The sequence below is a fragment of the Humulus lupulus genome, chromosome 1 (genome assembly GCF_963169125.1).
Source record: "Humulus lupulus chromosome 1, drHumLupu1.1, whole genome shotgun sequence".
Taxonomy (NCBI): domain Eukaryota; kingdom Viridiplantae; phylum Streptophyta; class Magnoliopsida; order Rosales; family Cannabaceae; genus Humulus; species Humulus lupulus.
This window is the reverse complement of record NC_084793.1, coordinates 230629951-230653690: the sequence shown is the minus strand read 5'-3', so window position 1 is coordinate 230653690 and position 23740 is coordinate 230629951. Positions and strand designations below refer to the sequence as shown.

Here is a 23740-nt window from a genome sequence, read left to right as displayed (position 1 = left end):
TCTAGTACTTAGAAGAGTTTTCCTCAGCACCCGTGATCCGTTTGCTGGAGTACTCAGACCTAACTGGAAAGGACCGTACCAAATTGAAGAAGTCCTCCATCCAGGAACTTACAAACTTTCTCGCTTAAATGGAGATCTCATTCCTCGATATTGGAATGGAGAACACCTACGCAAGTACTATTAATAAAAAATTCTTCTTAAAGAATTGGCTTGTATTAATTGTACTTTTTACAAGTTATGAACAAGGGTTAGTCATTTTTGTGACTGGTTGCTTATAAGTGTAAGATCATTTTATTGATCACTTGTACAAACATGATTGTCCATCTATTATGAGAAATAAAAGGGACTGTGCGCAGCCAGTCAATCTTGCCAAACTATTGTATTTATTACAAGTATTTTCTCATTACGTGTGTTGTTTCGCTATATTATCGTTTTAAAATTTCTACTACGAGCAGAAATGTTCGAACAAGTCCTAGTCAAGGCAAGTGACTGAGGACCTAAAGCTCGTCAATCACTTGGGGGCATATAAGGTATCTAGTATGCAAAGCATATCAAAAGGTATGTAACCACATGAGCAAAATAAGTGAAAGCATGCTAGGGTACTTAGAGTATTTTTCAAAAATTTTGTTATTTTGTTAAATCAAACCAAAGTACTATGTTTAGTTCGGTCATGCAAACAGATGTTATAATAAAATGCAAGTATTATAATATCAAAAATGAATCCCTTTACACCGCAAGCAGTCAATGCTCGGATGTAATTGTTTGATAAAAGGAAAAAAGTTGCCCACGCAGCAATAAAGATAAAAATTGTCTTTACATCATGACTCATAGGTTGTGTATCTCAAAAACAAAAGTTGAAAAAAAAGCATATAGAATTATGAGGCGACCGGAGGATCCTGCTGAAGCTCTTGTTGTTGCTGGTTGACAGTAACTCCAGTATCTTCCTGAACACCCTCAATGCCAATCGCTAGAGAGATTTTGGGAGACCCTTGAGTCTTATCTTCTTCTAGGCGAGCAGCACACCTCGCCAACTCTACCTCCCTTATGTGATCTGGAAGATAGGAAAAATCGGCCTTGGGATTGCACTTCCAGAACATATAGAAGCATTCAAACGTCGCCCCCTCGTAGTATTCGAGGTTGCGGGCGTTCACCTCTTCCAGTGCAGCAGTCTCCTTGCGGCTAATCTCCAACTCCGCTTGCAGCTTGTGGGCTTCTCGATAATTCATAAGTGAGGCCTCTTTGTACTGCTCCTTGGAAGCGATAATCTTGGCAATGCTTGCTTCCTTCTTCTTCAGCTCATCTTCGAGGGAGGCGAGTTTGGCCTCAGTCGTTTGCTGCACCTTAGTGTGTGTTGCCTCGATCACCTTGAGTGCCTCAGAATGCTTCGCTTTAACTTCCTTGAGCTGCTCGGTGTGTTTAGCTTCGATGGCCTTAAGTTGCTCAGCATGTTGGGCCTCAGCTATGCCAAGCTGGTCGCTGAGTCTTTTCTCAAACTGGGCAGCCAGTGTCCTCGAACTCCGCCAGCGGGAACTCATGGTGAGAACTCCCTGCGATCAGAAAAAGATAAAGTTGTTAATAGGAATAAATTGACGAAGAAAATTAGTAAATTATGGTGAAAATGGCGACTTACAGCAAGCACTTTGTTTAGTGCACAGTTGAAGACCTGGTCGACCGCCATAGAGCCAGTCTCTTGGATCGCCTCTCGGCTGCGGCGGTGCTTTGTTATTTTGGTCAGCCTGTCTTTAGCTGAATTGAGCACCACGCTCGTGAGATCTTCTCTCAAGGCTTCTTCTCGGCGACCAGCAAGCATCTGGTCGGTGGAAGCTAGAGAAGTGAGGTCAGCAGGAGCTGCAGGAGGAGTCTGTTTGTAACCCCCTACTTCCTTAGAGTCGTTACTAAGTGAGTTTAAAAACGTGCATTCAACTCGCTAATCGAGGTTTTAGGTCAAATAGTGTAATTAAGCCATAAACAGAGGAAAAACTTTTAGAGATAATTCCATTTCATTGAAAAACATAAAAGTTTAACACTTGGGATCCCAAAATACAGTTTAGAAACATTTACAACATATAAATTGAACCAAGTCGACTAAACGACAAAATCTAGGTTTATTTACAATCATCTCCCAAAATTCACTGGCTGTGGCAGCCAGGCAGGCCAAACATGTACACGCCGCTTCACGCCTGCTACACTCATGGTTGGTTGGCTTTCTCCTTACCCTTACCTACACCACAGAGCATCTGTGAGCCGAAGCCCAGCAAGAAAACCCACAAACAGATAACATATGCAAAACATACACAAAAAACATAAACTGGCCATCAATAGGCTAAACATATACGACCTAGCCGTCCCAGGTGCCTTACCAGACCCTGGGTTCGCGGTCCATACCGTGAGGATATCTCAGGTATCCTTTAGGGACTCGCCCCGGCAACTCGCACTCCACGTGCTCAACGCTGTTTCTGGCCCCTTGCCGTACTCGGCCTTGCACTCAACGTGCCTAACGCTGTTTCCGGCCCTTTGCCGTTCCCGGCCCCTGCCGACCTCGGTCTACACCGTTCCCGGCTCTTGCCGATCATTCACATAATTGCATTCATAGCATAATAAACAAGTACAGAATACTAGCAAATTCAATCAAAGGGCTACGCCCTGCAATTCAAACACATTGGGCTCAGCCCTGCATACAAGCTCTATGGGAACAAGGGTTTTCTTACCTGAGTCCCGAGCTCTCCGGGCACCGATATCCCGAGCACAGTCCTCTAACTTGAGCCTCACCGAATCCCTAGTTACAACACATTAACAATATCCATCAATCCAATTCTAATCCATTAAATAACTTTGAGCCATATCTCTAACCTTCGGGACCTTGAATTCTATCAATCCGGGTGATAAAATCCATCCTGAGCCTTAACCATTGAGTTCCCAAGCCTAAACACACTTAAAAACTCAGATTGGCACTAAGAGTCGCGACCTTACCCACAAGCGCCGCGGCTAGCCTTGAAACAGAGGCTAGCACCACTCTGAAACCCACACGGGTCGCGGCGCGCATCACCAAGCGTCGCGGCGCACCTTAAGCATCTCGGCCTCCCATGGCCGTGCGCGCACACGGGCCGCGGCATGCCCCTCCTAGGGCCGCGGCCCTAGCCTCCAACCCATAAATCTTCATCATTTTTTTGCATTTTCTTCAAGTCAACTCATCTAATAATCAAGATAACAATCCCAGATAATCAACACAAAGATTCTAGCCCAGTTTCAACATCAAAACCCATCAAAACCTGCTCCAAAACTCAACTAAAATACCCAAGAACAGATCAAGTTCCATTCACACGCATATCTTAAAAACACAGCAGAAATTCAAGCTTAATTCCCATGGTTAGAGCTTACCTTTGTTGAATTTAGTCTCTGAATTTGATCCTTACTCCTCAAGCTTTTAGCTCCCAAGATTTCCTAGCCCAATTCCTGGTTTTAACTAGCTTCCACCAAAATTCTCCTTTAATATGCCTTAGAGAGTGAAAGAGAGAGAAAGATGAGAACCTATCTTCAGCTGGGAAGGAAAGTGGGTGTCGGTTTCTACAAGCCTCTAAATGATTCTTCCCTTTGTTTTATTTAACTTAGTCTATGTTGTTACCTCAAGGCTTGGGGTACCAAAACGTCCCCAAGGGCAAAATGGTAAATTTCCCCAGTATTCCCTCCTAGACATTCTATCCTCAAATATATCTCCAAATATTTATTTCCATAACCCGATAACCCCATAATACAACTAATACCCAAAGTACCCCTCGACTCACCCCGAGTCGGATTCTCAACCCTGTTGTGACTTTTAGGCTAACCGCTCCCCAGGACTGTCTTTGATCATACTGCACAGACATATCACATATATATAGCATTTATCACATTTATATCCTTAATATCCAAACGGAACCCACATGCCCATTTAACTCAACTAGACATGCATCATTATCATATATTCACACAAATTCACATATTAGCATATTAATTCATTTATTGCCCTCCAGGCACACTAATCAAGGCCCTAAGCCCTATTAGCAAATTCTGGTCGTTACACTGTTCGACTAGAGCTGGGGGATCTTGATTCACAGAAGTTGGCAGAGTTGTCTCTTTGGCAGGAGCTGGTGGAGGAGTTGTCTCTCTTGTGGGAGTTGGCGCAGGAGGATCCTCTGTTTGAGGCCTCTACGTGGAGGGGTTGTTGTAGCCCTCCCTAGGCTAGCGCTTGCTGGACTTTTTTCTTGCTTGTTAATTTGGTGTAAAGTTAAAGGCTCGGTCAGCAGGCATGTCTGCAAGGGAGAAACAAATGAACAGTCATGCAATATAATAAAAGGAGCTTGCTAAGTTAAGGAAACAAGGGCAAAGAAATTAAAACTATAATACCCGAGCTATAATTATTGGTCGCTACACTATTTACTTTACTGGTGCTATACTCACTCTCTGGCCTGAAGAAGTCTAAATTTAAAGTATGGGTGTATTTAAAGTTGTCGTCTCTGTCAAATAAGTGACAGGGAATAGGCAGACTATCTAAAAGCAAACAATCAGTACCGTTCTCGTCTAATGATTCAAGAATAGGCTCAGAGGCCTTCTTCTTTACCTTCCCTAAAGGGACCGGAGCAGCAGTAGGTCGTGGGGCGCCGGATGGTTCATTAATGGTCACTCATGTTGCCCTCCTCATCGGGGGTTGTGACACATCTTGTTGTTGTTCGAGGACTTCTACGCCGGTGGCCCTCCCCGTTGTGGATTCCCTCACATCCTGGTGAGGTGCTAGAAGGCCGACCAGCCTCAAATTGGCCTCTGTGACTAGTTCTTTGACGATTTTTTCCACGTCAGTCATGCTGTCCAAAAGTGTCGCTCGTAACTCCTTCTCTGGAGTAGGAGCTGGTCGTAGCCATGGACCTAAATGGCATAAAAGTTCTAATAAATGGGTGGGAAAGCTAAAAGGAATTTAAGCGACCAGTGAATAAAGAATTTACCTCCATCAGTGAAGGCCAAGTTGTTGGCGACCAGGTATGTGGTTAAAAAGTACTCCTGGAAGTACTTTCCTACATTGGATTTGTAGGAGGTTTCACTCAGGAAAATGCGAGTCGATTCCTGGTGGCAGAAATAAAAAACCCCGTGTTGTTCTGGTTGGGGTTGGACTTGAGATCAAACAAGTAGTTGATCTCATGTGGCATGGGGACAGGCCACTTTTTATGGCTATAGAGGATATAGCGAACAGAAAGCGTTCTATACCCATTTGGAGTAATTTGAAAGGGAGCGACCCCGAAATAATTGACCACTCCCTAGAAAAAAGGATGGAGAGGCAAGATTGCTCCTGCCTCGATGTGGTATCTCGACCAGGCGCTGAAGGCGCCGCCAGGCAGGTTTGCCCACGGGTCGATGGTGGGTTTGAATAAAGTTACCCCAGGAAGTCCGTAGTTCCTGAGGCAATTGGTTAGCATCCTAGCAGTAATATTGTTAGGGGATGCAACGTACCACTCGACGTCTGGTCGAAGGAAGTCTCGGGGTTTGGCTTGTGTTTGGATTCCTGGCTCAGGAGTATTTTCAGCTTGACTGCTGAACGAAGGAATTTTAGCCCGAGGAGCAGGCGGGTTTGCTTGAGGGTTGGTTGGTTTCTTTTTTTGGGCGGTGGATTTTACTCTACCCATGTTTGATGGACTGGTCGAAAGTCTCTTGGATGAGGTATGGGAAAAATGAATCCCCAGAATGAGTAGCGAGGACTGTTCTTCATCCTCGAGCAGCTGAGCGAGCAGGTTGTCGTCGATTGGCCTCTCACCTCCCCACGGATCGTGCATGAAAATCTGGGAACAGAGAAGGGGAGATGAGAATCTACGACCCAAGAGATCAAGAGGTGTAAAAGAGTTGGGATAACGTTGCTCACGTATAATAGCTAGGCTTTTATACGACCAGTAGCATTCTAGCAAAAACACTAAGTTACATATGAACAGTTTGGAAAACTGTTCAAAAAGCAGAAGTAAAAAGTTTTTCAGGAAAGACTTTTTCGACTCTGAAGGGGCGGGAAAAATCTAGTTTTTCTACAAGCTTACAAATCAAATTTTTACTTCGATTTTACGCCCTAAATTCATAATCCTAACTACCAAACTGATCCTTAACCCCTGGAAAGTATTATTTCAAGCTCAAATCTACGTGCCCTTTTACCCCGAAATAAATTTTTTCAAGAAAAGTAAAAAATACTCAAGAACTCAGGAACTCAGAATCAAAAATAGAGATAAACACAGATATTGCATGGCATATCAACAACTGAAAAGTTTGAGAAAAGTATTTGTAAAAAAGATGGAGTAGAGTTCTGAGACGCTAAGTCGATTTGGCTAGAGCTTCGTGAATCGTCAAGAGCCATAAGAGTTTCTAGAGGTTTTGAGCCTTATTCTTCGGTTTTCTTGAGGTTAAAGGTAAAACATAAAAAGTGAAAATTGATTCTGAAGAATTATTTATATTAGTCGAGGAGCAGTTACCGAGGTAATCATAAAGGGTAACTTTTCAAGTCATGGGGAAGTGTATTAGCCGTCAAACCACTTTTGGGAAACCGAAAAGACATATTTAGTTGCCTTTTTCGAGAAGGCATGGACGGCCCTGACAGATTTGATGGGGCATGCGAAGGGTCGGTCTCTTAAGTTTACTTTATGCTGGTCACAGTAAAATAAACTTGGGGGGCAAATGTTGACCTAAAAATGGCTCCTGATGATGTGGCAAGAATTTCTTACACGTGGTTGGCACGTGGCAGTTCTGAGTGAAGGGATCCTGTTCGATCATCGAACAAATAATTGTTGGTTTGTCAAGTCTCGCGGTTAAGTGCAACCAGTCTGGTCACATACTTCCATTTACTTCCTTTGAGATATGCAATCTTGTAATAATTATATTCATTATATTTTCTTTTATTACCTTGATATTCTGATCTTAATTGTAATTAAGGCCTATTGGCCCATGTAACCCCCTTGAGCCTATAAATAAGAAAAAGAGGGCTCAAGGAAGGGACTTTTGAACTTTTAATTTTTGGATTTAGAAAGAAAAACATAGTATGATTATCCATCAGAAATTGTAATACTCTCAAGGCTTGTGAAACTCGAGAACCCTAGTTCTTTGATCACAGTATTGGGATTCAATATCAATAAGAACACTAAGTGGACGTAGGTCATTACCATCCAATTGGGGTTGAAGCACTATAAATTGCTTGTGTCACTTTCTTCTCATTTGATTATCTTGTTTTCCCTTTTGTTCTTTGTCGTTATTTTGACTCCATGTCGTTGGCCAAATCAAGGGTCAACAAAATGACATATATAGGAGTTCATAGTAGCTTCAGGATTAAGATCAGTTTGTATATGATCATCAGTTGATGTGTTTTATAATACTACAAAATGATATTTAAACAAGTATTATCAAATCACATCTAGTCCATTTCTACATACTCTCAGTTTGCAAAGTACATCCACTAAAGTGTCCTACTACACTAGTAACCCGCATCTAGGTCACATGTATTTATAATACTAGTGGACCGTACTAGCAGTAATTAATCTAAAGATTCCACAACTTTATTTTACTGCACATTATTTAAGTCCATTATCTCAATCTCGATCCTCTCATACCAATATAAGATTGAGACCTCATAGATGAACTTGAGAATTTTCTGATATTTACTTAATATTATTAACAATAATATAGTAGATAAGCTACATATACACAATAATTCAATTCATTTCATTAAAACCATTGTCAACTACAATTGCTTTAAGGGCACAATTCCCAACAGCGACACCCTAGGTAGGTTTTCTCTATTATTTGCTATAGGCCTCGGTTGAGCCTGTTGGGCCCTTTGTTCAACCATCCGGGCAGCTGTACTTTCTCGAGGCCGTCCCCTGGTCATCCGTGGGGGTGTCTGGGACTCAACTGTTCGTCTTGCCATCTTTTCATTTAGCTGCGTAGCCTCGGCTAACTGTTCACGCAACCTTCGATTTTCGAGCTCAACTGATGGCACATATCTTTCAGGATTATAAAATCCTATTCATTAGGCCTAGAACTTTGACCAGATCGTTCTTTGTGAGATGATGAGGCACTCTCCACATTGGGACTCCGGTCCACGACTGGCTGTTTGTCAGGCCTTCGAGGATCCTCCTCAGTACGTGCAGTATTTTCCTCAGGGATTTGGGGAAGTGGTCGCCCATTGGTTCCAGGACTATTCAAGGCAACTATTATTGCTAAGCGGGAATTTTTTCACTAAACAGTAAGAAGTATTTCTTAATACTCTCAATGAAATCACCAAACTGTTGACGCCGCTTTCGTCAACTTAATTATGTAAATAAATTAAACAATTAAACAAGAATTAAAGAAAAAAAATGAGATTTTTACGTGGTTTGGCAATTAAAATCTGCCTACGTCCACGAGTCACTTTTATTAACTTATCTGCGTCAAAGCTTCAAGAATGGGCAATTTCACATAGCGTTTCTCAATACAAAGTTGTGCCTGAGTACAAGTGACCAGACCCAGACTATTTATAGAGCTAGTTACAAGAATATATTGTCACAAGTTTAAGGAAGTTATAACATATATTCAAATTTAAATTCAAATGAATATTTGAATAATAATACAATTTAAATGTATTATTTAAATAAATATCCCATAAAATTAGGGATCTCCAAATAGCTTCTCCGTGTATATATTAAACGCGTCTTGGAGCTTGATCACTGCTTCAACGCGCTTTCGAGATCACTCATAGCCTTGAGCTCACCATTCCAGTTGTCACCATCTTCTTGCTTAATCAGTCTGTCGAACTGATCTCTTGAAGGAGACTGGCGCTTTCGACCCTGTAACTCATGCTTCAGTGCTGATGATGTTGCTCTAGAACTTCGTCACAATTTATACAAATATAATGCTAACATTTGTTAATCCCGAACTTACTTTTTATGACCCTATATTTTGAGATTGTTTATTTATTTTCGAAATTTGTGTGTAACATAAAATAAGTAAAAGTTGTAGTTTATTTTTTCTGATTTATTAACTATTATATAAATATATTTTTTTGAATGAAAAGTTATTTTAAAAATATTTGGATATCAATAAAAAAAGCCTTTAAGGAGTAAATTATGAATTATGAAAATTATTTTAATTTAGAAAATAAAAACTCAAAAGTATTTCTCAAAGTAAATTTTGAATTAATTCTAGAAGCTAAAAAACAGTTTAAACAAGCTTAGCTGGATATTTATGATATTTGTGAGCATACATTCTCGACTTATTAAGACAACAAATCTTTAATGGAGTGATGTAATTCCGTGATTGCAGCTCGTAGGATTTTCTAATTACTTTTTGCTGGTTTGCATGCTAAAATTATGCCCAACATATTTGGAAAAAAATTGAATTTTAAACTAAAAATTTATGATGTTGTAAAAATGATAATAAAAACAAATTTAAAAGTTGTAAAATCCATAAAATGAATGGACCCACTAGATTGATTCATCAAAAGAAGCATACTGGTTTTTCAAATGACCACAAGTGTACTCCTTGGAATATCAGTCACCCTCATGGGACGACGGTATTAAATTAACTTGCTTAGATTTATTAATAACATTGTCTCTTATACTCTCATGTTTTGCTACAAGATTTTTTTTTTATTAAAAATAAAACTTGAACTTTTTAAACATACATTTAAGTCATTGATCATTATTAAAATGGACTTTTTAAAAATCTCCAGAGCTAACAAATCAGTCAATAATTTATATGTAAATATATATTACTCAACTAACATGTGCATGTACATCTATTAACAAGAAAAGCACATACAAATTTAACGTCAAGTGTAAAAAACAGAGTACGTACAGAGTCAAATTTCTCACTTGTTAATCAGTTTAATACATGAAGCACAATAATTTATTAAAATATATTTTTCTTTTTTTTAAAAAAAAAATAGGACATTTGAAAGGGAAAAAAACTCTCTAAAAATTATTGGACTAGAGAGAGTCTCTGTTAGTGTTAAGGTCCTAGCTGCACCGAATTTTTCCCTTTACCTAAGTACTTTTTCCATCATCCCTTTTCATTTCAAAGTTTCAGTGCACTAGACTAAATCTTTGTACTTTTGTACTGTACTTTTCATGCACATATATAAATATAATAAATATATATTTATATACGATAATGGATATATATGAGATGTAAAGAAATGTGTATGTGATTCCTGAAGTTATAATAACATTATCTGCTCCAGTAAAGAGAAAAAGTTTCATAAAAAAAGGTGTATGTGATTCCTGAACTCGTGCATTTTGAAAATAGTTTATTAGGGAATTCTAGTCATTTCATGCATTTATAACTCAAAGTTGTTCATAAAAGGTGTTCTGCCTTTACAATACACTCATGTAGTACTAGATAAGAAGAGAAAAATCAATAAATAATAAACACAAAGACCTTATATTGTATATTAATTAATATTTGATTGTACTTAGCAATTAAGCTTTGTTTATTCTTGACCTCTAATTGTATATAATATATAGAGTCGTTTGAGTTTTACTTAGCTTATCTAGCTATCTTATCAACTAGATTTTATCACTTCTAATTAAGTTAGCAATTTAATGCCTTGATCTTGATATATATATATATATATATATATATCAAAGAGCCCTATCTGGACAAAGGTATATATGATCTATATCCTAGGTTCACACTCCAATTTTTTTTCACTATAGATTAGGTAGACCAAAATAATGACAAACCTATTAATTAAACTTTGGATACATACACATAAAATGTATATTTTACTCATATTGGATAATTCCTTAAACTAGCAGACACAATATGTACATATAGAGAGAGAAATACTAAAGTTTCAAATCTTGGTATAAGCTAAGATTTTCATGCTTCTCCATTATTAGATATAATTGAATCCAAGGGAAGTCTATATAGTACTGTCCTTTCGCAAACTTTATAAAGAGATCCTGAATAATATTCCTAAAGAACATACGATAAATGACTACACTAGCTAGATTTCATTTCTTCTTTATGGGCACTCAGTCTTCTTATAAATATAGATATTTATATATTTTAGACATTTTCCCCTTCTTTTTATGTTCAAATTAAGAAAACTGTTTCATTGAGAAGTCCAAAAACCCTAAAAATAATGCAACATCATGTGAAATCGATGATTGAAAAACTTAGAAAAGTAGCCTAAACCTAAACTATAACATTATATTCTAACATACAATATAATATGTATAATACACACATATAAATGGGTAGGGCCCATGAAAGTCGTTTTTGCTTCGAGTTGTCTCCAACTCAGACCTTTTATAATTAATGGAAGAAACAAAAATAAATTAATAGAAAAAAGAGAAACACTTACGTAAAGCATATGACACTTGTTGAAGTACACGCTTTTGTGCATATATATACATGCATGTGGATGTGGTAGCAACAAACGAATAATTATTTCAACTACATGATATTAATATATATATATATATATATTGGTTCTAGAAAATATTCTTTAAATAGCAATATTCCACCTACATTGATGACATTTCTTTTGGCTGAAATTCAGGCACTTTGATAAATAAAATATTTTAAAAAAATTGAAAAGAAAATAATTAAGTTATATATATATATAATTATTTATATCCATTGAAAATGACTTGCAATAATAGATGTTATTTATTTACTTGTTTCAATTCTCTTCCGAAGGAGAATTCCCATTATCTCATTTTAATTCCAACTATACGTAAAGAATGAGTTTTTTGGATTTTTTTTAGTGGAATATTATACAGTGCTGGTTTTTTAGATTTTAAAAAAAAATAATAGTTTATTTCAATTTTTGTAAAGTTCTTGCTTTACGTTTTTTTTATTATTCTTTAATTTTTTTTCTTATTGGTTAATATATTCAATCCACAAAAATTTCGTCTAATATAAAATAGTGTCTCGATAAAAATAAAATTTGAATCTCAGTACGTATTTACAAGATGCTTTCCCCAATTTTAAATTCTTGTATTACTTTTAAAGTGATGAAAAATAATTTGTTGTTCATTATTTACCCTGGTTCTTATTATTTAAAATAAAATTTAACCCAACCCCTCCAGGATTTTATATATATAGACATTTGTTTTCTATGAAAAGTTTTATTCGTATCATTGAAAAAAACACACCTCTATACATATGTATAATTCACATACAACGTTGCATCATCCATGTCTAAATCCAATAATAGTGTTATTAATTTCGTTTTGCTTCTTAGTGTACTCTTAAAATAAATGAACCAAAACCCAAATAGCTAGAGAAAAGTAGAATATAAATTGTTGAGAATCTAAATTACAATGATTTTTTTTTTTTGGTATCTAAAAACAATATATATATATATATTGTTGAGGCCAACATTAACCATTGTTAGTGGTATGCCACTTTAGACTTGCACTAAAGAATAAACCACAAATAGGAAAAAGGAAGTGTTTGCGTGACGTTTCCTTTGGTTGATTCAAACAAATACACAGAGAATATGAAAAGGAAAATCACTAAAGGAATCCTCCAACCATTCATATGGCTAGGGCACCCCACTACTTCCATCATTGTTTATAACTTTATACACATCATTGGCCACCTTCACCTAATTTTATATAATTATTTTAACTTATCCCTATCCCTTCATCAAAATTATTAATTTTCTTTAATAATTCATTAACTAAATAATTTTCTTTCTTTCATACCATTAATTAAACCTCATTTGTTAATTAAAGTGTTTGTCTCTCTAACTAGATAATCCACATACTAACAAATTATAATAAATAACTCGCAAATGGAGGTCCCAATAATTTTGGACACTTCTAATTTTGACTTTTATTATAATTCATATTGGTTTTTGTTTTTTATAAAATATTTCCCTCGAAGGACATAGAATTGGTTATATATAAAATCAAGTACAATATTTTGCTTTTTTGCCATGAAGAGCAAGTACGCACAGTAACAGTATCCACCATTGATTATTTACGCTATACATTTTGACCAATAGGGATCCCTTGTACCTTATCTGCTATCTCAAATCTCATCCCAAAATTAATGTAATTGTAGTAATGAATAGTAACAAAACCAAAAATAGACAAATTAAGAAAACAAGCCATTTTTCTTATAAATAAATATTTATTTATAGGTGACACGTTGTATTTACAATGAGGTTAATAAAAAGAAAGAAAGAAGAAGGTTAATCTTTTTTCTTTTCTTTTTTTTTTTTGATAAAAGGTGAATCTTAATTTCATATGTATATATTTTATGCAATTTATTCAAAAAAGTAATAGATTTTTTTTAATTACTAAATATAGGGGTAATTTTTCATTGGATATGTAGGCTATGCATGTTCTTTTCCTAATGAAGCTAAAAAGATTTATTGGAAACATGAATTTTCCATCGAAGGATAAAGGGCCTACATATTCCATTTAAGATATGGAAATAAGAGAAAAGTGAGCTCTAATGAGATTTCTATTCTAAAGGGAAGTATTTAGGCTTATATTTTAAAGACAATTGTAGGCTTATATATTCTCATAAAGTGACAACGCCATGCAAATTATAGCCAACTTTTAATCAAATCAATGTCTATACATTTAACTTCCTTTATAATATATTTATTTATAAAAATGATTTAATATATTCATGATGAACATGAAATCTATATGAGCCCATGTATATATATTATAATAATTAAATCATTTTGTTGGGCAGTTATATTGATATTTCTATCTTAAAAAAATATGATAGTACTCATTATGTGGTTTTATGATATATAATTTGACGTTAACAAGGTGATCTAGAGTCTGAGTGGAGAATATCCTAGAGCTCTTACACATATGATATGCTCATATCAAGATTTTGTTTATTTTTTCTTGGAGAAAAGAAAAACAATAAAGGGAAGTATTGAGTAAATAATGATTGAGAGGGGGACAACTTAATTAATTACTTGACGTTATCAAGTAATCTCAGAGACGAATAGTTTGTTTTGACAAACATCAAATGTATCGAAAACCATGATTTTTTTCTATTTTGGACCACATACGTAATCATTTGATGAGAGTTAAATGTTTTACGTACCTTATCAAAGGTCAAACAATTTTTTTTTAGTTTTATCAGAAAAACCAAAATAAATTTAGTTACCAAACCAACAAAACAAACCAAAATTGTTCTTTAAATGTATAATGATAATTAGAAAAGTATTTCTATTATAATATAATTAGTAGTAATAAATTGTTCAATAAAATTTTAAACTCAAACTTTTCCATAAATATAAATATATATAAATAGAAATTTTAATGTAATATCCTTCAAAAAAAAAAAAAAACACAATAGTCGTTCGTTTCTATACATATGTACTTTTTATGCACATGACAACTACATCACTACATAAATTGTTTATAATGCATCCAAAGAGATCTGTCCAGCTTACCTTCCAATCTTTCCATGCATTTAGACCAGAATATGTGCCTTTTAGCTAGTAAATAATTAACCCTTTTATTCAGTTTTTTTTTTCTACTTAAAAAATGCTGATTTGTACGAAACAAAATATAAAATTAAAAAAAAAAAAGCTTACGCAATCTAGTACAGTACTGTAGAACAAATAGGAAACATATATGAAATTAAGGGTTAGAAAGGGGGGGCCATTGATTAATGTGTCTGATCCATGTTCAAGGGGTTGAGGTCACTCTTGTCCCTGTAGGTTTCGAAGGGGCAATTAATACGACATGAGTTCGAATCAAACTAGTTAAGCTTTATTATCTAATTAATTAGATACACATAATTAGTTAAAATAATTAGTACAACTACCCATGATCTAACTAACAGCCAAATACAATACAAGTACATTATATTACATGCACATATAATTAGGCATGGTGCCACCATCTTTAATTTTCTTTTACAATATATAATATTATTTGGTTAGTAGCGGTCACAAAATGGGTTCAAACTATTGTTAATTAACTAATTTTACTTTTTTCTTTTAAATTTTCCTAGCTACTTTATGTGTAAAGATATGCACAATTCTCAAATACTCGAAAGACAAATCGATTGAGAGAGCCATAAGTTGAAGTTTGTAACTTTTTATTTTTATATTTTTAACATCGAAATCTAAAGATATGGCCAGATTGATTCGCATACCATATCATGCATGGGTTCTAGAGTGTAAGAATTCTTTTCATATTATTGCTTATTAGGTATATTCCAATATTATTATAATTAATTACTTAATCAGTGACGCTATATAATAAAAAAAAAAATTGGAGAAAAGGCTATTTTTACTCACAGCAATGAATTATTTATTATATTATATACTTTTTTCATTAGGTACTAATGAATTTTATAGCTTGTAGCATGAATCACTAACAAACAAAAACGTTGTTTATGCTTTAATTCGTATCAAAGTAAATTGATGTGCAGCATATTTATATTCCATTCTTTCTTTTCTAATTGCATAATAATATGCTTCGTTAGGTCCAAGTGCTTCTATTTATTTATTTTTTATTTTTTTGTATTTATTAAAATGATATCTTCACTTTGTTCGTTGTTGACTCATCTAAGTCCCCCTAAAGTCTTGTTAGAAGTAAAAATTTAATTTTGAGATATTTTTTTTAATGTAGTTTTGCATTATTGAGTTGTAATTTAATATTTTGAATCGAGAAAAAATTAGAAAATAAAATATCAAATTATAATATATATATAAGAGACATAATCATTAAGTATTTCTATTACAGAGATAATTAATGGCATTTATTTTTTGTCATTTTCTTTTGTATTTTAAACTACATTGAAAGGTTTAAGAAAAATTACACACAACACTATAAATTCTAAAAAATATTAAAAAATACGAAATTTTATAAAATTATAAAAATACGGATAATAGTTTGTAATAATATTGTTAATGCTTATGCTTGTAATAATTTTCTATTTAGTATATAAATATTATTTACAAATTGTAATACATGGTTATAAACTTATAAACTTTTGTTACAAAAAAATTACAATATTGTTTCAAATTTATAAACTTTGTTTACAAAAAAATATTATAATTTTTTAAAAATTTCATATTTTTAATATTTTTTTTAAATCTGATACATTTTTTGTAAAGTTCCCTATTTATAGTTATAAGAAAATACAGAATAAAAAAAATGAAAGGCTTATTACCATATATGGTTCATGAAGATAATATTTACAATTAAGTAGACCTAATGTGAAAGGTACCGCTATTTTCTAACTCAAACTTTAATTTATTCGAAAAACTAAATAACAAATTGTAAAGATATAATTATAATAAGATAAGGAGCACCCAAAAATATATATGGGCACCTTATTAATTAAAAAAATTAATTTTAACATTTTTTCTCAATATTTTTTTTGTCAATTTCAATAATTTTATTTTATCTTGTTTTCATAATTTTTTAAATACAACTTCTACTTTAACAAGTTTTTATATTTTTTGGTTTTAATTCTCTTATTTAAATATTTAAAATATATATTATTTATCTGTATTTTTTAAAATATGAATAAGAAAAAAAATTGAAAAAAAATATGAGCACAAGTTGAAAAAAAATATATTATATATTAATTTTTAATAAAAATGAAGATTTTTAATCAAATTTTGGGTGGAAATATTATGCTCCTACGATATATACTATTTCGGTCCTGGTTAACTAATATCACATTTGACTTTTTATTTTTAAGAAAAAAATTCTAATGCTAAATCTCTATTTTTAAAAAAAACTACCAAAATTGATTCTTTGCCGATTTTTTCTTTATAAAACTATATTATCTTTGTTTTATTAATATTAATTTTTATTTATTCATTTTTAGTAAATATTTATATTATTTATAATATTTAAAGAAAACTAAAACTAAAATTATAAATAAAGTGACATGAGATTTCAAATAAAATACTTTAGTTTTAGTTTTAGTTTCAAAAATTAAAATTCAATAAATTAATTATGATTATATTAATTATTATGAAACTAAATTAAAAAAAAAAGTTTTACCATAAAAATATTATTTTTTGTAAAATGTATAGTCATTATTGAAATTTTCAAAATTAAAAAATCTGGTATTTAAAATACAAAAACTTAAAATTATATTTTCATATTATAAGAGGAAAGAATATATGACATTGACCTCTCATATTTAAACATAGAACCTTAACTTTACCTAAGTATAATTGGTTAGATGCAATAATAGCGTAATAATGTAATATATTATTTCTGAGTTTACCACCATTCTATACTATAGTGTTTGTACTCTATTATTAATTTTATAAAAATAAATAAATAAATAACCAGAGATTGAATATTGAGATGATACGCATAAACGTAGAACTTTATTTGACGTTAGGTCCCTCGAGATTCTAAATTCTCATTCAGGCCTCAAGTGGTCGATGTGGAATGTGGAATTGTGAATCTAATTAATAGCCGTTACTATTCCCACTCAAAAATATGTGGAGCTCCGACCCCACACGCCAACCATGTTCGTAAAGTCCACGCTCTTTGCTTCCTATCCCTTAGTCCATTCGCGCGGTTTTTTTTATCATTATCAATACTTCCTATTAAAACCCAAGCACCTCATCCCCGCTATTACCAACACCAAATTTTTGTCCATACCTCCCATTTTCCCACGCGATCTTCCCGCGCGTGCATCTTAAACCCTCCTCCTTCTTCCCAGGCCTCTGCCATTCATTTTCTCCGGTAAATTCCTCCAAAACCCATTTATTTGGCCACTGCTATGAGATGACGTCAGCAGAGTGCGCAGGTTAAGGGGTGCATAGCGAACGAGGATCCAGTGTCCATCTGGTGCGCACGTTAGAATAAAGGGTAGTAGTGGAAAGATGACAAACACGAAGCTGAGAGAGGGCTTATTTATAGTATTATTTGTAAGCTTTGACTCTCTCTCAAGCTTTGATTTGATATGTATGTGTAGACTTTGGAGACCAATAAAATCAACAAATGCGTACTTATTTTATTTTTTGAAATTATTATTATAAAAATAATGGGAATTACCAATAATTGTAATAGTATTGTATGGATTATAATTTAATAATAAAAATAAGTAATATTATTTTAATGGAGGGATTAAAATAGGATTAACAAATTGGGGAGTCTCTTTTAAGCTGTCGTGTTTTCCATTCGATTCTTCTTCAAGATGATGAGACTTAGGGTTTTGGTTTTCTTTTCTACCAAAGCTTGTACTGGTTTGGATTCGGACTCCGTAGTTGCAGACTGAGAATTTGAGCTGGAAGAATAGATAACGAAGAAGAAGAAGCAGAAGTAAGATCAGCTTCATAATCTGGTTTTGAAAGCTTGTGTGATGTTGTTTCAATTCTTTTTTTAATTGTGTGTGTTTGGTGGGTGAGAAAGCTTGAAGAGAAGAATAGCGAGAAAAACTTTAAAAAGATTTTCGTTTTCTCGATTAGTTTTTTAGTTCTAAACAAAATGAGAAAGTTTAATTTAGTTCAAGCAAAAAACTCATATCTATTTAAATATATTTATACATGCCCGTACATACATATGTACATACACGTATACATAAACATATATGTATGTGTACATATATTTCGTAAAGCTTTCTGTATTCTTTTATTTGGTTTTCCTTGCTATGTTTTCTGGAAGTATTTTCGAGTTTTGTTTTATGGTTTGTGTTGTCTTTCTTTGCTAATGAAACTTGGGAGGTGTTAGCAGAAGCACGTAAGAAAAAATTAAATTGTTCTTTTTTTTTCTTCCCCATATTCTTAAATAAATAAATAGAAATATACCCTTCCAGTCTCTGGGTTTATATCATTAGCTAAGTTTTCACCTTAAAGGTGAAACTCTGGTGTGGAACGTTCATATTCCTATATTGTTTTGCGAAGACGAATAATTTCTTTCCTATTGGTACTCTATATTTCTTGTTAATCCATTGAAATATGAACTTTTCTGATTCATTCTTCGTGCTGTATATTGTGTTTTCATCTATGTTGCAGTTCCTGACTTTCACTTGTTCTTGCTGCTGCTTTTTGTTGTACATCATTATTCATATTATTTGACATGCCCCAAAACAAGGGCCTCTTTCTTTTTTGTCATAATGACATTGTGTTATTTGAAATTAAGCAAATTAAAGATGTATCGATGTGATCAGGAATATTAGAAAACTTAGAACGTATCTGACTGAATCCCATAATGTAAGGTATCGGTTAGGTGGTTCTCTTCGGCTTTTGAATTTATCTTCTCTACCATTTTGTGATTTGAAATTTCAGTGGGGCTTTCATTGTTTCCTTTTTAAGTTATCCTACACTGAAGCTCTCATCAACCTTTTTCTTTTCAGCTGAATAAGCATGAACTCTACTTCCCAATTTGTCTCCTCAAGAAGGATGGGAGCATATGAGCCTATCCACCAGATGGGCATGTGGGGAGAAAACTTCAAAAGTAATGGTAGTCTAAATAAATCACCATCTATTCTTGTGGAGGGAGATACAGAACTAAACAATCAGGTGCAAATGCCTGAAATTTATACTTTCACCTTTCTTGGTATCCATCAAATGTTGAGCTAACCTATGTGGTCTTATTTAATTTCCTTAGTCAGAAGATACTTCAAATGGAATCCTGGGACATTCTGACAAATTTTACTTAGAAGGAACCAAACCTGCTGATAAGGTAAGAATGATTATGCCTCTAGCTCAATGCGTAGCGTACACACACACACACTCCAGATGTAACAATAAAGACTCCGTTCCTTTGTAACAACTCTATATATTAAAAATTGCAGGTACAAAGAAGACTTGCACAGAATAGGGAAGCTGCTCGTAAAAGTCGTTTACGTAAGAAGGTAGGGAAAGGATATGCTTTGGAAGGCATTTGGCGTACTAAAAAATCTGGCTGAAGGCTAATCTGATGTCAATTTACTTTGTAGGCCTATGTTCAGCAGTTAGAGACAAGTCGTTTGAAGCTGGTCCAATTGGAGCAAGAGCTTGAGCGAGCCAGGAAACAAGTAAGTAGAAGCTTAGAGTCTAGTTTGTAGCTTCTTGATTCTATCATAGAGACATTAGCAGTAAAGAAAGAAAGAAAAAAATCTATCACTACAGTTCAATATTTATAATCTATTGCTCGTAATTATTCAAGTGGTGAATGTTTTTTCGACTACAGGGCCTTTATGTTGGTAGTGGTGGTGGATTAGATGCTAATCGTTTGGGCAACTCTGGAGCTACAGATGCAGGTTTGTTTATGCTGACCACCATTTGTTTTTTCCCTTCCAAAACAAAAATCTAATGCATGTTAAATTTTTTTGGTTCAACTTATTATGTAAAACTGTAATGATGTCAGATAAGTTTTGCATTTCAGAATTCCTTCATCAAATTTTATAAAATAATAAACAGAGTAACTTTATTCTATGTAGTTTACATTTATTTTTGTTTCTTTGGCATTCGTCCGAGATTATGAGATGATTGATTCTTTGCTAATAGGGGGCAACAATCGTAGTTTTGCATTCTCGGATTTGCTTCAGAAGTTGTCTACGATAATAGACCGAGTGATTAACTCCATTCTATATAATTTTACATTTATTTCTCTCTCTTTAGCAAATTTCTTAGATGATTGATTTTCTTGCTAAGAGGTTGACATTATCAAGAGTGGATTATAGTTGCTGTAAGAAAAAGGATGATTGACTAGTGTAAGAGGGTGGCTTGACACTAATGATTTTCATAATGCCATATCCAAATTCTTTAGCTGAATTTATATAATTACCTGAAATTTTCAATGAGCAAGGGCCTAAAGGCTTCATATTTGATTTGTTTGACATTGGTATATAAGATCTATCTCTAAGCTTACTACTAGCTGTGTGTCCTTGTCTTTTTCTTGTCTGTTTGAAAACCTCCAACATCATCGTGTGCAGGCATAACAGCATTTGAGATGGAGTATGCACATTGGGTGGAAGAACAAAATCGATTAATTTGTGAGTTGAGGACAGCTTTGCATGCACACATAGGAGATGGAGAGCTTCGCATGCTAGTAGAAAGTAGCATGAACCACTATTTCAAACTTTTTAGCATGAAATCAATGGCTGCAAAAGCTGACGTGTTTTATGTGATGTCTGGAATGTGGAAGACGTCAGCAGAAAGGTTCTTCTTGTGGATAGGAGGGTTTCGCCCTTCTGAACTTCTTAAGGTGCTGTATCATTCAATCCATTCATTGATGGATAATCAACTTTTTTTTTAGTTGTACAAATATATACTTACTTTCTGGGGGGTTTTTAATTCATAATTTTTTTTCTTGTTCCTCTTCTTAATTACAGGTTCTTGAGCCCCATCTTGAACCCTTGACGGATAATCAACTTCTAGGTGTTTATAACCTAAGACAATCATGTCAGCAATTTGAAGATGCTCTTTCTCAAGGTATGGAAAAACTCCAGCAAACATTAGCCGAATCTGTAGCTGCCGGTCAGCTAGGTGAAGGCAATTATATTCCACAGTTGCCTACTGCTATGGAGAGGTTGGAAGCTCTAGTGTGCTTCTTGGACCAGGTAGTTTATTCTACTTTGTGTGCCCAATAAATGGTTCAATTCCAATTTGATCTTCAAATTTTTGTTATCCTTAGGAATTTTACGCAAGTTGTTGTGTCATTCATATATTTGGAGATGGATACTTTATTTTAAAAATTTGTGGGCATATGTAGAAAGTAGAAGCAATTTCATCAAGCCGTGTGATCGGCTGTTCTTTGTCTGGAATTTCTTTATTAGAAAAGAAGAGCCTCTGTAGATATAATAAATTTGAACAACTGGTTTCAAGAGATCTAGTAATTGTTTAGTGTTAACAAAACAGGGGAAAAAATACATGAAAATTTATCTCTAAAATAACAATGTGTGCTGTATTGATGCATTTGATCAAGCTAGTTAGAGATATATATGTATATATACTCTTTATCAAAATGTTCCCATGTGCTACAAATAGTAGATTCTGCATCATTTATCTTGTAAAAAGCATACTTTACAGTGAATAGTGGACTTTGATGGTTTCAAATTCTAGAGTCCAAGAATGAAAAATGTTGCTTAGGAGGTCAATCTGCTAAATAGGCTTTTGAATTGGTTTGACCTTATAAACCAAATTTCTATGGCACCCCTTCAACATCTTTATTCACCTCCTAGAAGATTTCGGCTGCCACCATTTCATTGTATAGAAATTGTAGACGACATCATGCTGTTAAATGTAGTCAGGGTCATATCAGTATTCTTTAGTTTGTGAATTGCTTCGGTAAAAAAATTGTAATAGATTGAGTTAAGTGCCACTTCTGCTTTAAGATTGGGAATTACCGAATGTTGTCTATTGGAGTAGTCAAACAATAACCCTTTTTATGTATGACGACGTAGTCACTTCATGAGCTTAAAGCAGATAGTCAACAATATAGATTGCATGAAGTTACTTTACTAGTTCTACTACAGTTGACACATAATGAGTTTCAAAATGTATTTAATAACATCTTTGCTGACAGAGAATTCCATCTCTGACTAGTAAAGCTTTTTTATCTCTAGGCTATTGAGTTATTATCCTACCATATGCTATTTTGTAGTATGGCTTTGTACCTCATCTTTCTACACATGTCAATTGAATGGTGTTTTGTCCAGGCTGACCGTCTTCGACAGGAAACCCTGATGCATATGTCCCGTATCTTGACAACTCGTCAGGCTGCTAGAGGCTTGCTTGCCATGGGGGAGTACTTCCAACGTCTTTGGGCTTTGAGCTCGCTTTGGGCGACACGTCCTCGTGAGCCAGCTTAATCCAACCATGGAAGAAGAAGACAAGTAAAGTTTGCAACAGAAAACAAGATAGTCACTACCAAATCTGCCATATGCTTCCACAACGAGTGGTGCCTTAGCTACTAAATCTTGAAAACATAATGTAGAGTGTCTAAGCTGCTGGTCACATTATTCAAGCAGCCTCCAATATCTGAGAAACTGTAAATATGAATAGCCATTTTGGTGTAGAGGTGGTCTGTTAGTAAATTAATAAAATTTAAAGCTTTTTTGTACATTACAAATGATATATTTTTAGGATTTATATATCATGTCTACAAAGGCAAGACAGACAAGTATCTCATGTAGTTATTTGTTTGAATGGCTCTCTGTATTTTTTAAAATATAATGAATTGCACACACTTTATTATTGTGTATAATGTATATAATTGCTTCGTTGTGCTTCGGAATCGCATATACAATGCTTTAGGCGTTTCTGTGCTTTCAAATGACCGATAGGCAATCTCAGGTTTGCTGAGATGTTTCGGTTACTAGAAAATAATTACTATGACAATTTTTTGATTCTCTTTACTTTTAAAGTTAACCCTTCAGTCTTCAATATTTCTTCCTATTGCTATGGGACATTATATGCTCCAACACCATTTAATATGGCAAAAGTGGCATTAAATTTGACCGATTAGAAGTTCATAACTATGTTGAAGGAAAATAGTCATAATATTGTTGTATGACTAGGGCTGTATTAGCACGGCATAAAACTGGCACGACACGAAAAAATATAGGTTTGTGCCAGGCACGACACGAATTAAAAATTGGTACGGCATGGCAAGACACGACATGGGCTTGAGCACAGCACGATACGACAAGCCCGAAGACACAGCACGAACAAACTAGCTCGAAAGCACAACACGATAAAAAATCTGTTATTTTGACATTAATAATGATAATAAATTTTTATTTGTCATTTATATGTAAACTAAAATGATAATAAAAGTCTATTATTTTTCTCAATGTTTATAAT

At 34.0% G+C, this 23740-nt stretch overlaps 1 protein-coding gene across 3 annotated transcripts; it reads left to right on the top strand.

The window, feature by feature from the left end:
• Positions 1-17593: 17593 nt before the first annotated feature.
• On the top strand, positions 17594-23141 carry LOC133804136 (transcription factor TGA1-like). 3 transcript variants are annotated; one of them, XM_062242306.1, is made up of 10 exons: positions 17596-17878; positions 18188-18272; positions 19306-19471; positions 19560-19634; positions 19747-19806; positions 19891-19968; positions 20124-20193; positions 20869-21140; positions 21268-21495; positions 22594-23141. In XM_062242306.1, the coding sequence occupies exons 3-10, from the start codon at positions 19316-19318 to the stop codon at positions 22744-22746; spliced, it is 1092 nt and encodes a 363-aa protein (XP_062098290.1). In that variant the 5' UTR covers positions 17596-17878; positions 18188-18272; positions 19306-19315; the 3' UTR covers positions 22747-23141. The 3 variants fall into 3 exon arrangements, with proteins under 3 accessions (XP_062098296.1, XP_062098290.1, XP_062098282.1); XM_062242312.1 differs by lacking the exon at positions 18188-18272 and having other exon boundaries at positions 17594-17878; XM_062242298.1 differs by lacking the exon at positions 17596-17878 and having other exon boundaries at positions 17950-18272.
• The last annotated feature ends 599 nt before the right edge of the window (positions 23142-23740 follow it).